The 14096-nt window shown below is 35.8% G+C and overlaps 1 protein-coding gene across 1 annotated transcript in view; it reads left to right on the top strand.

The window, feature by feature from the left end:
* The first annotated feature begins 3308 nt into the window (after positions 1-3308).
* The window catches only part of LOC117339281, a 68185-nt gene continuing 57397 nt past the window's right edge, over positions 3309-14096 (top strand). The window contains exon 1 of the mRNA XM_033900792.1: positions 3309-4881. Within this exon, the coding sequence (XP_033756683.1) occupies positions 4425-4881 (457 nt within the window). The 5' untranslated portion in view covers positions 3309-4424. The remainder of the gene's footprint in view (positions 4882-14096) is intronic.

Here is a 14096-nt window from a genome sequence, read left to right as displayed (position 1 = left end):
AAGCCATGGGAAAGTTCAATATCACCCAAATTGTCAATTCAGTGATAAGCATGTTCTTTTGTTGTTCGTTGATCGAATCTAGTTTTACTACTTTATCATGATCTCTTAGTCAGATGACTATGATATGGTACAATGAGTATCAAACAGCACGTCAGGTGTCAACGAAATGGTGCAACACATCAAAGGAATACCAAGGAACTAATCACGTCAATAAGCTCAATAATATCAGTGTTTATGATACAAAATGAACTAAATTCATATGAAAGATATATGAGAGATTTGTCTATATTTTACTAATTTACTTAATCGCCTCAATAACAACAGAGAATACCAACAATCAAAGGACACCTTAGTTATAACTTGTAATCGAGCAAAGAGAATGATAAATATAAATTAATATAGATACGCAGGGAGACCATTACAACAGTGCAAAGAGAATGAGGTCATGTGTTCTGGAAGGGTGAGCGTCGTCTGCTTCATCGACGACACAGCAATGCAAATGTAAGCCAAGTGTGGGTTAAGTCATAATCCTTAAATGAGAACTACTTGTACGATGGTGGTCAAGGACAGCACACACATTTTAAAGCTAAATTATCGTCAATATTGCTGCTTTAAATGGACATGATATTGAGTTGAAATCAACATCTCCCGCCTTCCGGCGTATCACATCCTTCCACGGATTCAGACCAACATAAAGAAAGAAAATATTCTCATGTCCTGATAGAGGTTCTGTAAGGAAGTACTCGGATGATGCGACAGAGGAGACATCTAGCGATGAACTTTATTTCGATCAGATTGTACTCTGGTTGTACTTTCGAATCAACAAAAACCTGGGAAACAAAACTAATAGCTGTTATATATCTACCAAAGTGCGCCCAGTGTGTAATTCGTTAACAGATAATTGTAAATTAAACGCCAGATCCTCTCTCATTTGTGCCAATACTCATTAGAAAGCCGACGGACAACAGTACAACATTACTAACCGATACCCATTAAACAGTGATGAAACAAGCAAAAAGTAGTTTTATTGAGATGAGCTACGTAAAACAGCAATGAAACAGACGAATCTACCCCGTGGATATAACGCAATGTCCCAAAGTGTTATGGTACTAATGTAGTGATTAAATGGATGTTAAATTAACCATAGTTTTAAAGGAAATATAAAACAGACATAAATATAAACAAGACTTAAATAGAGCTTGACCTTTAAAACATACACAGGCGATTATTTTTTGCAGTTAAATATGCCGTATATAAATATATAAACTGAAAAACAAAAGGACGGAACTTAATACCTCATACTCAATACATAAAACCAAAAATAACTATCAAACAATAAAAGGAGAGGAAAAGAAAATAAGAATTTCCTGCACCAAGTTTGGGACACGTCATTAATTTAAAATATTGGAAAAATTGCTTGATAATATCGGCAGACTGTACAGAGTAGATTGGATCGTCTCGGACAGAAAACCTTGATTATGAAATGTAGAGGTCAATATGATATGTGTATGGCTCTTTGCGGTAGTAAACAGCTGTGATATTGTCAGCGGTATTTTCTTATTGGTGAGTTTGCACTTGACGTTGTCATGGTAATGATAGTATAAATATATTCTGTCGAAAAGAAGAATAAGGTTTCCTTCCATATTCTGGAATGTGATGCGGGTACCACTAGCTCTATCATTTGTCGGGAGTGAATCATTATTGATATCAAATGTATTAAAAATTTAAGTGAAACAGGTATGTTTGTACATTATACACTCCATCTATACTCTAACGTTAGCAATAATTCATCAATTTAACCAGTCTGTCTTTGAATGTCTTTAAGTATCTCATCATCATCATCATCATCATCATCAACAACAACAACAACAACAACAACAACAACACTCAGCTGGTATCATCATAATTAAGCACTACATCCATCATTACATCATTCCATCTCTACATCATTACATCATTCCATCTCTACATCATTCCCTCATCATTCCATCTCTACATCATTACATCATTACATCTCTACATCATTACATCATCATTCCACCTCTACATCATCATTACATCATCATTACATCTCTACATCATTACATCATCATTACATCTCTACATCATTACATTATCATTACATCTCTACATCATTCCCCATCATTCCATCTCTACATCATTCAATCTCTACATCATTTTATCTCTACATCATTACATCATTCCATCTCTACACCATTGCATCTCTACATCATTACATCATCATTCCATCTCTACATTAGTCCCTCATCATTCCATCTCTACATCATTCCATCTCTACATCATTACATCATTCCATCTCTGCATCATTACATCATCATTACATCTCTACATCATTCCCTCATCATTCCATCTCTACATCATTCCCTCATCATTCCATCTCTACATCATTACATCATTTCACCTAGTTATCAAAGCTAGTGAAAACTAACGATGACTCCAGTATGCATTGCCTTATAAGTGTCATCGTCACTGGGCGTTCTAATATTAATACGACTTATGTACAAATGTAGTAAGTAATAACAAGGCCAAGTTGTTCAAAGGGTGATTAGGCTAATTACATTTTAACAATTTTAAAATCCCGATGAAATTATTTTTCGGGAAACTAACAAAATTTTATGAAACTATAGCACTCGTCAGTCTCTTTTTGCTACCTGCCTATTTTATGGACTCCCTACAGTAACTAATCAAATATTATATACAGATTTTGTTCCAGGTCCTATCGATCTGTCTATCATACCAAACGTTTTATTATTATTTTTTTCATTTATTTTTCATTAGTTGTTTACTAGGTTTTATTTTTGACATGTTTTTTTTTTCTGGAAAAGAATATAGGTTTTCATAATTATTCATCAAGAATGCTGGGCAAATTATATCATAAACATAAATTGTATATATGAAATTCATCACATGCGATTTTAAAAAGAACCATGTCATTCAGACACAATGTAACCGTTTGAAACTCGCTTTTATTTCGGTTTTATAACACCACGGGCGTAACGTTTATCAGCTGCAGTACGGCTCGGCGGGTGGCACTGCCTGTATACAACTTTATATATACTGTCTAGTTTACAAGGTGGAGTTCAGTTATTTAAGGAAATGTTACTGTCATAGTGTACATATTATGGTTTCCAATATATCCGTTTATAATATCTAGTTGATATTAACTATAGGTCTTTTATAAGAAATGTGAAACTAATAATTTTAGGCTTTATGCAATACAACAAATCACTTGTAAAGCTAACAAGGCGTTGACATCCGGGCACTGATGTCGTTCATGGTTCATTGACGTTTCACTAACCAATTTCCGGGCTTTTCTGGATCATTGAATCCGACACGGACACATCGCTAGTCTAACTCACGCTGGCGATAACATGCTAACAGACCTGCTATGCGGCCAGCTGGGCTCTCGAGGAGCCGTAGATTCCTTTTAACATAGTGACGAACTTTCCTTATGTTGTTCCCCTGGCTCAGCTCCATTTAAAACTGTACACGTTTTGCGCGTAAAGAGCATTTGGTCGAGAGCAGCAGTGTGCAGTGGTGTATACCTCTGGAGAGCGTAGAACGTACCACACCTGTTATAAGGCACAGCGTTAGCACATCATCAACCGTCCTAACAGGGGGCAGTCTGTCAGCAGGCACCCTCTGGTCAACCTCACGGTCAATCTCTCTTGACCACGCGCTCCACGTGCTTAGTGGTCAATAAGCGGCGATAACACTCTCTTCTTTGTCTCAGAGAAAAGGTGTGATCATCTCAATGAAGACATAAGATGTTCCCATGTTATTGCTAGCATATGAAGGTTAGCCTACAGCCACGTCTGTGGAAGGGAAGTTTACACAGACGTATAACAAGGTTGGTGTCAAACTCTCTGCGGACTCCGATGTTCAACATCTTATAACTATATACACACGGGGTGTGAGGGAGGTGTACATAGTAGATCCGACAATATACGTATATAAAAGAAAGATAGACCAGATGCTAGGTATATAGAGCTGTCAGTGAAGACGGAGTGACAGCGAGGCGTAACATTATTGTGCCATAATATTAGGATCACGGATTTATTTTTCTTCATATATCAGGACTATTTTTGTGTCAGTACACGGAAAAGTATTTGATTTATAATTCCTATGTTGACGTTGTAAAATGTGTAACATTTATATTTCAGTTGGATTATATAAAAAAGAGTGTTGTAATGTCTGTGTTAGTTTTGACATATACACGACATTCTGTGATTAAGATGATCTCCCACGAATTTGTATAACGACAACTGATACAGAATTCTTCTGAGTTGATTCCTTATTGTTTTATGCATTGTCCGACATTTGAATGACTATACTACGGGAGCTACGTACGTTATCCACTTAGGTCAGTTGACATTTTGGCAGCAACACAGATTCCTAACAAGATGGTTGTTCTGAAGCCCAAAAGTACTAGTTGGAACAGTCTGTGGTCAATTATATACTGTTTACTTGTGCTGGGATTACAAAGTTATATTTCCTATCGGGCCATACACACCTTTCAGGAAACTATATTAGAACGATGGAAGGAGTACTATCCGTCAGCCTTAAGCGCCAAACTTGGACTCGCTATACTGGGGATAATTTTAGCTCCGCTCTTCATCATCTCTTCTGTGTTTAAACTTGGGAATTATGCTAACGATGGTTTCAAGCTCGGACGAGACCATGCTTTATGTCAAACAGGGGAAAGTTTTGTTGACAAATTGAGCTCCGAAACAGTCAAACAACTATGGAAGAATTTATTTCCATTTTCGCAAACTCTCCATGTTGTAATATCCTTCTTTCTCCTATTGCCTGACACATTAGTTGAAGCATCAGACGTTTTCTACGGACACCTGCATACTAGTAAGTATATAAATTCAATACTTCACTAAGTTAAGACGATTCGTTTTTCTTTAACACAAAATGAAGCTGCACCAGACCAACATAGGGTAATCACTATACGGACGTTAAAAAAATTCTCAAGAGGTATACTGGTACTTAATAAAAATCTAAACTATCTGAAACACATTCAAATGAAAATGATATATATCCGTCGTCTAAGTTTTATGCTCACCAAGACGGGAGAGATATGTGTCGGTCAACTAAAGTAGTGAACTCCAACCATAATGTTACAGGAGTGCCATATAGATTATAATAGTTTCCTCTTAACTATTACATTCCTCTGAAATAAATGACATAATAGGATAAACGTTATGAAGATAAATAGATATTTAAGCATAAGTACATTTTTGGGTCATAAAAACATCGTATATTACCTCAAGCAATTACCCGGATTAAAACTATGGTTCATATTATTGACGTTTCAATCAAGATATAGTAGTTCTACGGAAACACGTTAAGGTTTGTGTTCCATTTAAGATGTCTAACTGTTGTTGCATGATACATTGGCGTGTCAAGGTATGATTTGGTAATATCTCATTGATTTAAATGCACCATGTAGAGGTAATATAAACGTACAACTACCACTATCAGTTTCTGTAACTTCTAAGCGGTTCGTTTTAACATCAGGAGAATGCTTCTGAAAAAATGATTTAGTTCTTAAATTACAACAACTGGCAGCCGAGGACATAAACATGCGCCGAGACCATTTGACTTATAAATGGAAAACGAAATTCTCATTGATTAATGAAGATTGTGAATGTCAATTACACCTTGTAAGCAATAGCCAGTCAGTATTGTCGTTGGTGGTATGTAAAGGTACTTAATAATAACAAAGCCAGTTAGTATTGTCATTGGTGATATGGAGAGGTAAAGTAGAAATATGACATATAATTGTGTATGATGGTAGACCATCTCGAGATTACGTAATTCCATTCCACGTGGAGAAAGGGAGACAGGAGTATGCATGTTTCTTTGTCATCAGGAACTGTAATGATTCTGTCTGCAATGCCAGTTGGCCATGTAATTCTCTAGTCCAGGCTGTATGTGACACCGTACTTTGCTAGGTTTACTAAGTACATCAGGTGATAACACTAGTAATCTCATCCACGATCTCCGTCTAACCTCTTACATTTCCCACAGGGGATTTCGAAATTAAAAAAATCGATGTATGGGAAACACAAATACACCTCATGTTTTCTTTACGCCTGATATAAATCATCTATTACTCGCCTGTGGTGTTTATTTTCTAAAGGTCTTCATCAAAGTGAAGTGGATTCCATAAAGCTAGTAATTGTGTTTGTAAATACGGAGTCAATAGACTCCTAGTGTTTGGAAACTCATGGTGCATTCATTGTTATCAGTGAATCGCTACTAGTCATCTAATTGAATCTGTAACATAGTCTTGTCCATTTAAATCATACGCAGGTTTAAACTTATTGATGTAGTATTGTATTGGCCAGACACTACTTTTCTTCCCTTTGTATTCATCAAAGGGTGGTCCAATTTTTGTTTCTTTTATTTTTTTCACGAGAAAATTGTTAAAATGGCATATGTTATTGCAAATGTGTTTATTTGTAATAAATTCTACTGTTTGAACTACAATTGAAAAGAGAATACACGTATGTAAAAACACCGCTATTGTTAGATTGTGATATTGGAATTTTGCTTAATACTTACGCTTTAGATCACTCGTTTGAGGAATGTTTGATAATATTTTACTAATTTTCCCACCGAGTGTTGGATTACCGACAGCGTTGCTAGTTTTTGTTGTATGCTGCGTTTACAATATCATAAAAAAGAAAACTTTTGTTACTATTTCTATCATAAAAAATACACCACATTATGCATGCAAGTATTTATATCATTTAGTCTATGGGAAACTGAAACTCACGATGACGAAATTTGAGATATTCATATATAACTGGCAATGATGTTGTCGTGTGTTAAAAGCCTTTTGATGAATGTGATATGTAGGACTTAATTTGACAATATTTTAAACTTCATTTTTTTAATTTAACGTATATATTTTGTGTATGACGAGGCATTTATTGCTCCCAAACGAACCAAACAAAACATGCTTTAAATAGGCTTAACCAACCATCCCCTACACCATTATGCACTTAGGTAAAGCATTCGTTATAAGCTCTGACAATGCCATATTTCAACTGTAAATATCTTAAGTGGTGTCTGGGTCTATTAACAGGGATATTACTATATTGACCAGCTTTCATCCGTGTCAAACAAATACATTTCGGTGACTGTGTTGTAAGGTTTACGTTTGCTATTAAGATGTGTATCTCCATTACCGTATCTAACATGTTAATAGTAACACAATTGACGCACGTGCATCTTCGGAATGTGTGGAATTTAGAGAACAAAGTATATTTGTAATGGTCAAATACCTGGGTTTATAGACCGACTCTTGCTGTGACAATAAACATCCTTTAAATGATAGCCTGATTGCTATAATTTAAATCGATTTTATTTCTTTGTATAGGCCGGTAAACCCATCGTCGGAAATTCACGAGAATCTACTCTGTCGTGACAAAACTACAGATTAAAGTATCGTCGGTTCTGACGATGATGGGTTTCCGACGATGGGTATACCGAAAAGTGATCTATTTTTGTGCTTATTTTTCGCGGTTTAAAATATCAAGATATTTAATGATTCACCATTTTGAGGATAACCCTTATAAAAGAGAAGTTCAATATAAACCTATATCAATAGAAAAAATGAACATACGCCTTTACAATAGTGTTTACTTTAGAGATTGTATATACATGTACTTCAAGGTTGGAAAGTCTTGTTTGTACTTTACATAAACATCTTTCCACGTAATAGTATCATAAGAGCAGACCAGGGCAGCAGATCTTAATACGGTATCATGGAAATCAAATTTATAGCATGCATACATACTATGAATTGTTTTAATTTTGTACACATGGTATATGTTTAGGCCTTTTTATTTCTCCCGTGTGGAAGTCAGTAATGTTGGCCCCTCGCATCACTGACGAGAAAAAGTGCATTTCTGTAGTCATTATGCGGCATACGCTATCTATTACTAAATTCAGATTGTTTGTCCTTTGTGATATCTTAGGATTCGTGCTTTAATAATTGCTTTTCTCTGTTGTTAATTAAGGAAACGGTACATTGTTATGTATTACGTAATGATAACATGTAATGGATTTTAGCGAGTAAGGGGAGTAATATATATGATTATTAAACGCCTGATGTGAAACAGACTTCTGATCAATTAAAGTGTTGTGTCACTGAAATATCCAGATGTACAATCTTCTTATGTCAAGTTTCGCTTTTGTGATACTCATTCTGACCCAGGAGCTGCCGTTTACTTAAGGAAAACAATTTTGCTGATATGATCCATAGGAAAATATTTTTGAGATGAAATTACCAAAATACAAAAAAGAATATACAAGAATAACACAGTGCCTATACCGAAAATCTAGGTCTAACGCTGTAGATGAGATAGGATACGAGAATTATACTAATACATCTTGTTAAAACTCTAGACCGGATGTATTGTAAGAAAACATATAGATAAACTATCTATCGGTGTTCTATTCCTAGGTCGAACTCTAGACCAGTTAATTCGACTGGGAATATACACCTTACATTCACAGCTACCGGTAATATTTTATTACGTCGGGGTTAAATGAAGGGATATTGTGGGGTATCCCCGTGTAGTAGGAACCGAAACCTATTAGCTTTCATATTATATATATACATGATGTATGTTTATATATATGTGTATGTGTGTGTGTGTGTGTGTTAGATGAATACTCAACATACGTAACCTTATCTAAATTAGGATTTACATACATATTGGTATGTCTGGACGAAAATGTCTTATTTAATTATTTAAATTAAAAATTTTGAATTCAAATAGCGTATGTCTGAATTCAAGAGTGAATGGTTACATGTTACAGAATGTTATAAGATCCATACCAATAGTTTCAAGTTAAATGTACGGAGACTCATAAGAACCCAACTTGTGTGCAACAAGGCCATTCTGTCCTGGTTAAATTCGTAGTGTGGGATTATATTATTGATGGCTTTTGTAACATGAGCGCAGAAATAAATCACATGTCCTCATATCAGTTAAGTAATAACAAAAGTATATCTTTATTTCATTTCCGATGTAAATGACAACCTAATTGTTATCTATTTGACATGCGTACAAATCGCCTGTCAAGCTGTCTTACTAATGTTGATGGAAACTTACAGAAAATAATCGTGAAAATATCTCTCAATTTATCTTGGATTAAAACAAAAATGACTGCATAGCGACTTCAGGGCTGTATGATCTGAATGGGTTGTCATACATCCTTGACTAGTATATATTGGAAACGGGATTAGCATAATTCTAAACTACATGTATATATGTACCAAGTCTGTGTCCCTGTTCGCCCATACATTGGCGATCATTATGACGTAAAACAAATGATCGGATATTTAATTACCTATCAAACGTGTCAGTTAGTATATTCATATTGAAGCTCGAGACGGCAACATTTTGAAACGTTCAGAAGCACGGAGCTATAATTTTGGTTTATACGAGATGTATATTGTAATATGACATTCAAGACTCTGACTTTTCCATAATGATAAAATCATTAAGACATATGATTGTATCCATGATCTTAGTTTAATCTATAAACATATATCCTGAGAAAACGGCTAGTTTGAATTATGGTATATCATAGCAGGCTATTTTTACCGAACTTTTGATGAAAATAATCTGTACAATTCTAAATAGCTAAATTAAAAAAACAATTACAATGCCGACAAAGCAGAATCCATCTGCAAATATAATTACTAAGGGCAGAGATATACAAGAGTGAAATGTTAATACCAATGATCTGATTTATAGGACTGTAGAAAAAAAGATATGAACGTCTTTCAATACATAGAGAATTTGATACTGTAGGGTCTTAACTGATAATAATCTACATCGTATAGGTACTTGGACTAGGACTTGTCAGTGATGTTAACAGTTAAGTGTTGATACCGAGGAGCGTAAAGAAGGTTAAAAAATGCCCGAATCTGGATGGGGAGGTGTAACAGTCCCATAATTAAATAAATTTCCTAATTTCAATTATTGAATTTCAAAGTCAACTCTATGTGTACAGTTTGAACAGTGTCATTATTCAAACATATAAAAGCGTGACATTGAGGTTACGGTTAAATCATGGGGACTGAAGTCCGCTAGCTGTGGCTCTTAACTGTAATCGAAAATGATTTTACAAAACAATACCGATATATTACAAGAAGCATCTTTTACCAATTTAGATACAGTAGAGATGAAACGACAGAATTAAACTGCATCATGTTTGGGATATACAGCTGTTTGGTCCTAGGACTCGTCAGTGATATTAGGGACATTATACAGCTGTTTAGTCCTAGGACTCGTCCGTGATGTAAGGGACATTATACAGCTGTTTTGTCCTAGGACTCGTCAGTGATATTAGGGACATTATACAGCTGTTTGATCCTAGGACTCGTTAGTGATATTAGGGACATTAAACAGCTGTTTTGTCCTAGGACTCGTCAGTGATATTAGGGACATTATACAGCTGTTTGGTCCTTGGACTCGTCAGTTATATTAAGGACATTATACAGCTGTTTAGTCCTAGGACTCGTCAGTGATATTAGGGACATTATACAGCTGTTTGGTCCTAGGACTCGTCAGCGATATTAGGGACATTATACAGCTGTTTGGTCCTAGGACTCGTCAGTGATATTAGGGACAGTATACAGCTGCTTGGTCCTAGGACACGTCAATAATATTAGGGACATTATACAGCTGTTTAGTCCTTGGACTCGTCAGTGATATTAGGGACATTATACATCTGTTTAGTCCTAGGACTCGTCAGTGATATTAGGGACATTATACAGCTGTTTGGTCCTTGGACTCGTCAGTGATATTAGGGACATTATACATCTGTTTAGTCCTTGGACTCGTCAGTGATATTAGGGACATTATACAGCTGTTTGGTCCTTGGACTCGTCAGTGACATTAGGGACATTGTACAGTTGTTTCGTCTTTCTATGACACGTCAGTGATGTAGGGGACATCAATAAAGATGTGTTGACCTTCTTTGATTCGTCGGTGAAAGTTAGAGCATCATAGAGCTGTTTTGTCTCTCTGGGACTCATCAGTGATGTAAGGATAGCATAAAACTGTTCTTCCTTCTAGAACTCGTCAGTGATGTTCAGTGTTTTTTTCCTAGCAGGTGAATAAGATATGCTGATACAGACATTATATCAATTAAAATATATATGAAGTATTAATATGAAAATTATAATAATATGATACTAACCTGTTTTACACATGATGATCGAAGCTAAATATATATACTAATTGATGTGTGTCCATTGCATGTTAGAGTCTAGATGTAATGTTTTAAGCGTCTTCCTGCCGAGCTTAAACACTGGCACATGTTCAAAAGTTAATTTCTTAATTGTCGCCTCAGTACTTTGTCGAATTGTTCTTACAACCTTGGGACGTGTAAGCGAGGTTGTACTTAACAATACATGTACATTGTATACCAATAGACATTTTGACTGGACAAACGACTTTTTTTTTAAACAGAAGTTGAGACTTTAGTCGCCCGATTTATTATCCTTCATTTCCCCCAAACTGATTCGTCTTCTTCTGACAATGTTTTTACGTGGTGACATGTGTAACGGTATGTAGACCGGTACTTATCGGAGGAACCTGATCAACAATAACGACGTAATCGTTATTTTACATACTACACAATACAGCAACTCGAACATGATGATAGATTTAGGATGTAAAGTTTGCCAATAAACTAAGGAGATTGTAAAAAAAAAACAGAGCATTATTGTTTAAAATGTACCTTCACATATATAAATAAACAGTCGTTGTAATATTGATAATACGAAGTGTAAATGACCCAAAATCCTTCTAAGATAGATTTTGGAACCCGAATAACATTGTTCTTAGAGCCCTGAGAGATACGCGATTTCAAAAGACTATAAGAAGAATTATCCACAGGAATAAGCATGTGGAGGCGACGGTATATTACATGGATCTAAAGAGAATGCAGTCTGCCGCTATGGGAAATGTCTACAATGCTTTTGTCATAATGCCGAAGGAGCATTGCTAGTTGATATACCTTTTTCAATTCTTAAAAGCTTGAGGATTAACAGACGTTACTGTAAGGCGTGTCTCCTTCACCACAGGAACTAGGGCAAAACAAAGCGATAACACGTCATTGATACCCTGCTATCGACAACATGGAGACTTAATTCATAGGGATTTTTTTCTCTATGAGTAGGAGTGATTTGTCCACAATCACCAGGCATAAGTAAGTGGCAAGGGTCCAAGAATACCACTGAAACCATAGCATGATATACGTAGTCGTATCAGCAGATCTAACATCGCTTCCAATTACCTCCCCCGTTTATCGATGCTGATGAACATGGCAAAAAAACATGGGATATTGCAACATGAAAGAGGAAGATATCAAAGCTGGCCAACATGCCCTGAGATTTACTCCTACTTGAAGTCAAACACAGATCGGAAAACACAACCCCGTCAGTCATGTGTTGGTAACGAGCCTCAATACTACACCGCCACGATAATAGGGAATATACATATTAGATTATATTGGTATGGCAGAATATGATGTTTGGAAAGAACTCAACAGAGAGAAAACTTCCTCCCAGCGGTCGGTTGCTTTGGGCGGTGTGACACTTTGCCCTAACAATGTTACCATGGCATATTACATTGATTAGTGACGTCATAAACCCCTCGGAAACCCCTCCAATTTTATCGACATGGATCGCACGGCACATGGTGTGGTATTCTGACGCATTTAATATATTGAGCATTCATTCGTTATACTTCAAACGTTTCAGTAAAAACTAACACGCAGCACGTGCATTTGATGAGCACATGGTAATGTCATTGCATGTTCAAGTGCATGTGCTGCCCATGCATTGCTATCGGTATCACATGACAATCGCATTTGTTTTATTATTTAAACGATAAAGTGTATACCAAACTTACATAAGTACTTAAAAGATTAGACGGGTTACATATCAGATTCATCCTACACCAGTACTAGTATTTATCAGGTAGTCGTTCGTCATCTATAGTATTAAAATAGTACCGGTACTTGTGGTGATGAGATGGTTTGTAATACTATGTATGAGGACGTAGTTTACTTGGACATATCATTATGCTGGCACTTCCTGGATATAGGGCCTGGTTTATCTTCTAGCTCCTAGATTGTCGCTTTAATTAAACAAACTACAAACAGAACGAAATTCGAGAAATGCGATTTCCCCGTGTACTACTGATATCGGTAAATATTCTTTAAACTATCAATACAACTCTACTACAGTGTATTTCTATTTCTCATTACTCATTCGTAGTCATTATGGACGGAGATTGTGTAATAATACTCCAAAAAAAATCACTTGACCTTGAAATATCTTGAAGGTTTATTGACTTTTTCAAATATTTGCTTTGATACTGGATTACCAATGCAGTCAACAAGGAAATGAAGGCACGTTGTCTTGCACTTAAATGAGATGTCAAGGTCACAATCAATATGGATTACGTAGTCCCTGACGGAAAGCAGCAGCGTGTAGGTGAACTCGGTAAAGAGTTTGGATTACCTCGGTATTGAAAAAGAGTAAGGCATCGGGATGAAATCGGTATAGAAATAGAATAAAGCGTTTATATGAACTCGGTATAGATATGGAGTAAGCGCTTATATGACCTCGGTATGGGAATAGAGTATATCGTTTATATGAACTCGGTATGGGGATACCAGTTAAGCTGTTCCTCACAATATCATAAGTGAATGTGCTCTATTCAAAACAATAGTAACAAAATAAAGCGATATGCCACCTAATTTAGGATAAAGGCAAGTGTACTCGATACCAAATATTTCGGAAATAATATACGCAGGTCATTCTAGTGATGTTATGAGTTATATAAATCAAAATCACTGTGCGTTGCTATAGCAACATGTAGAAGGTTTCTCTGGCCACCTGTTTCATTTTAGTGTTTTTTTTTATTCCTACCTAGCTAGTTACCCGTCTTAATGTGATCTAAACTGAAGTAATAATGTAAATAAATATAACACAAACATACCTTTTAGGAAAATCAATATTTACA

This window comes from Pecten maximus, chromosome 12 (assembly GCF_902652985.1).
Source record: "Pecten maximus chromosome 12, xPecMax1.1, whole genome shotgun sequence".
In the NCBI taxonomy this organism is placed as follows: Eukaryota; Metazoa; Mollusca; class Bivalvia; order Pectinida; family Pectinidae; genus Pecten; species Pecten maximus.
The sequence above is the reverse complement of the archived record's forward strand: the minus strand, read 5'-3'. Positions and strand labels throughout refer to the sequence as shown.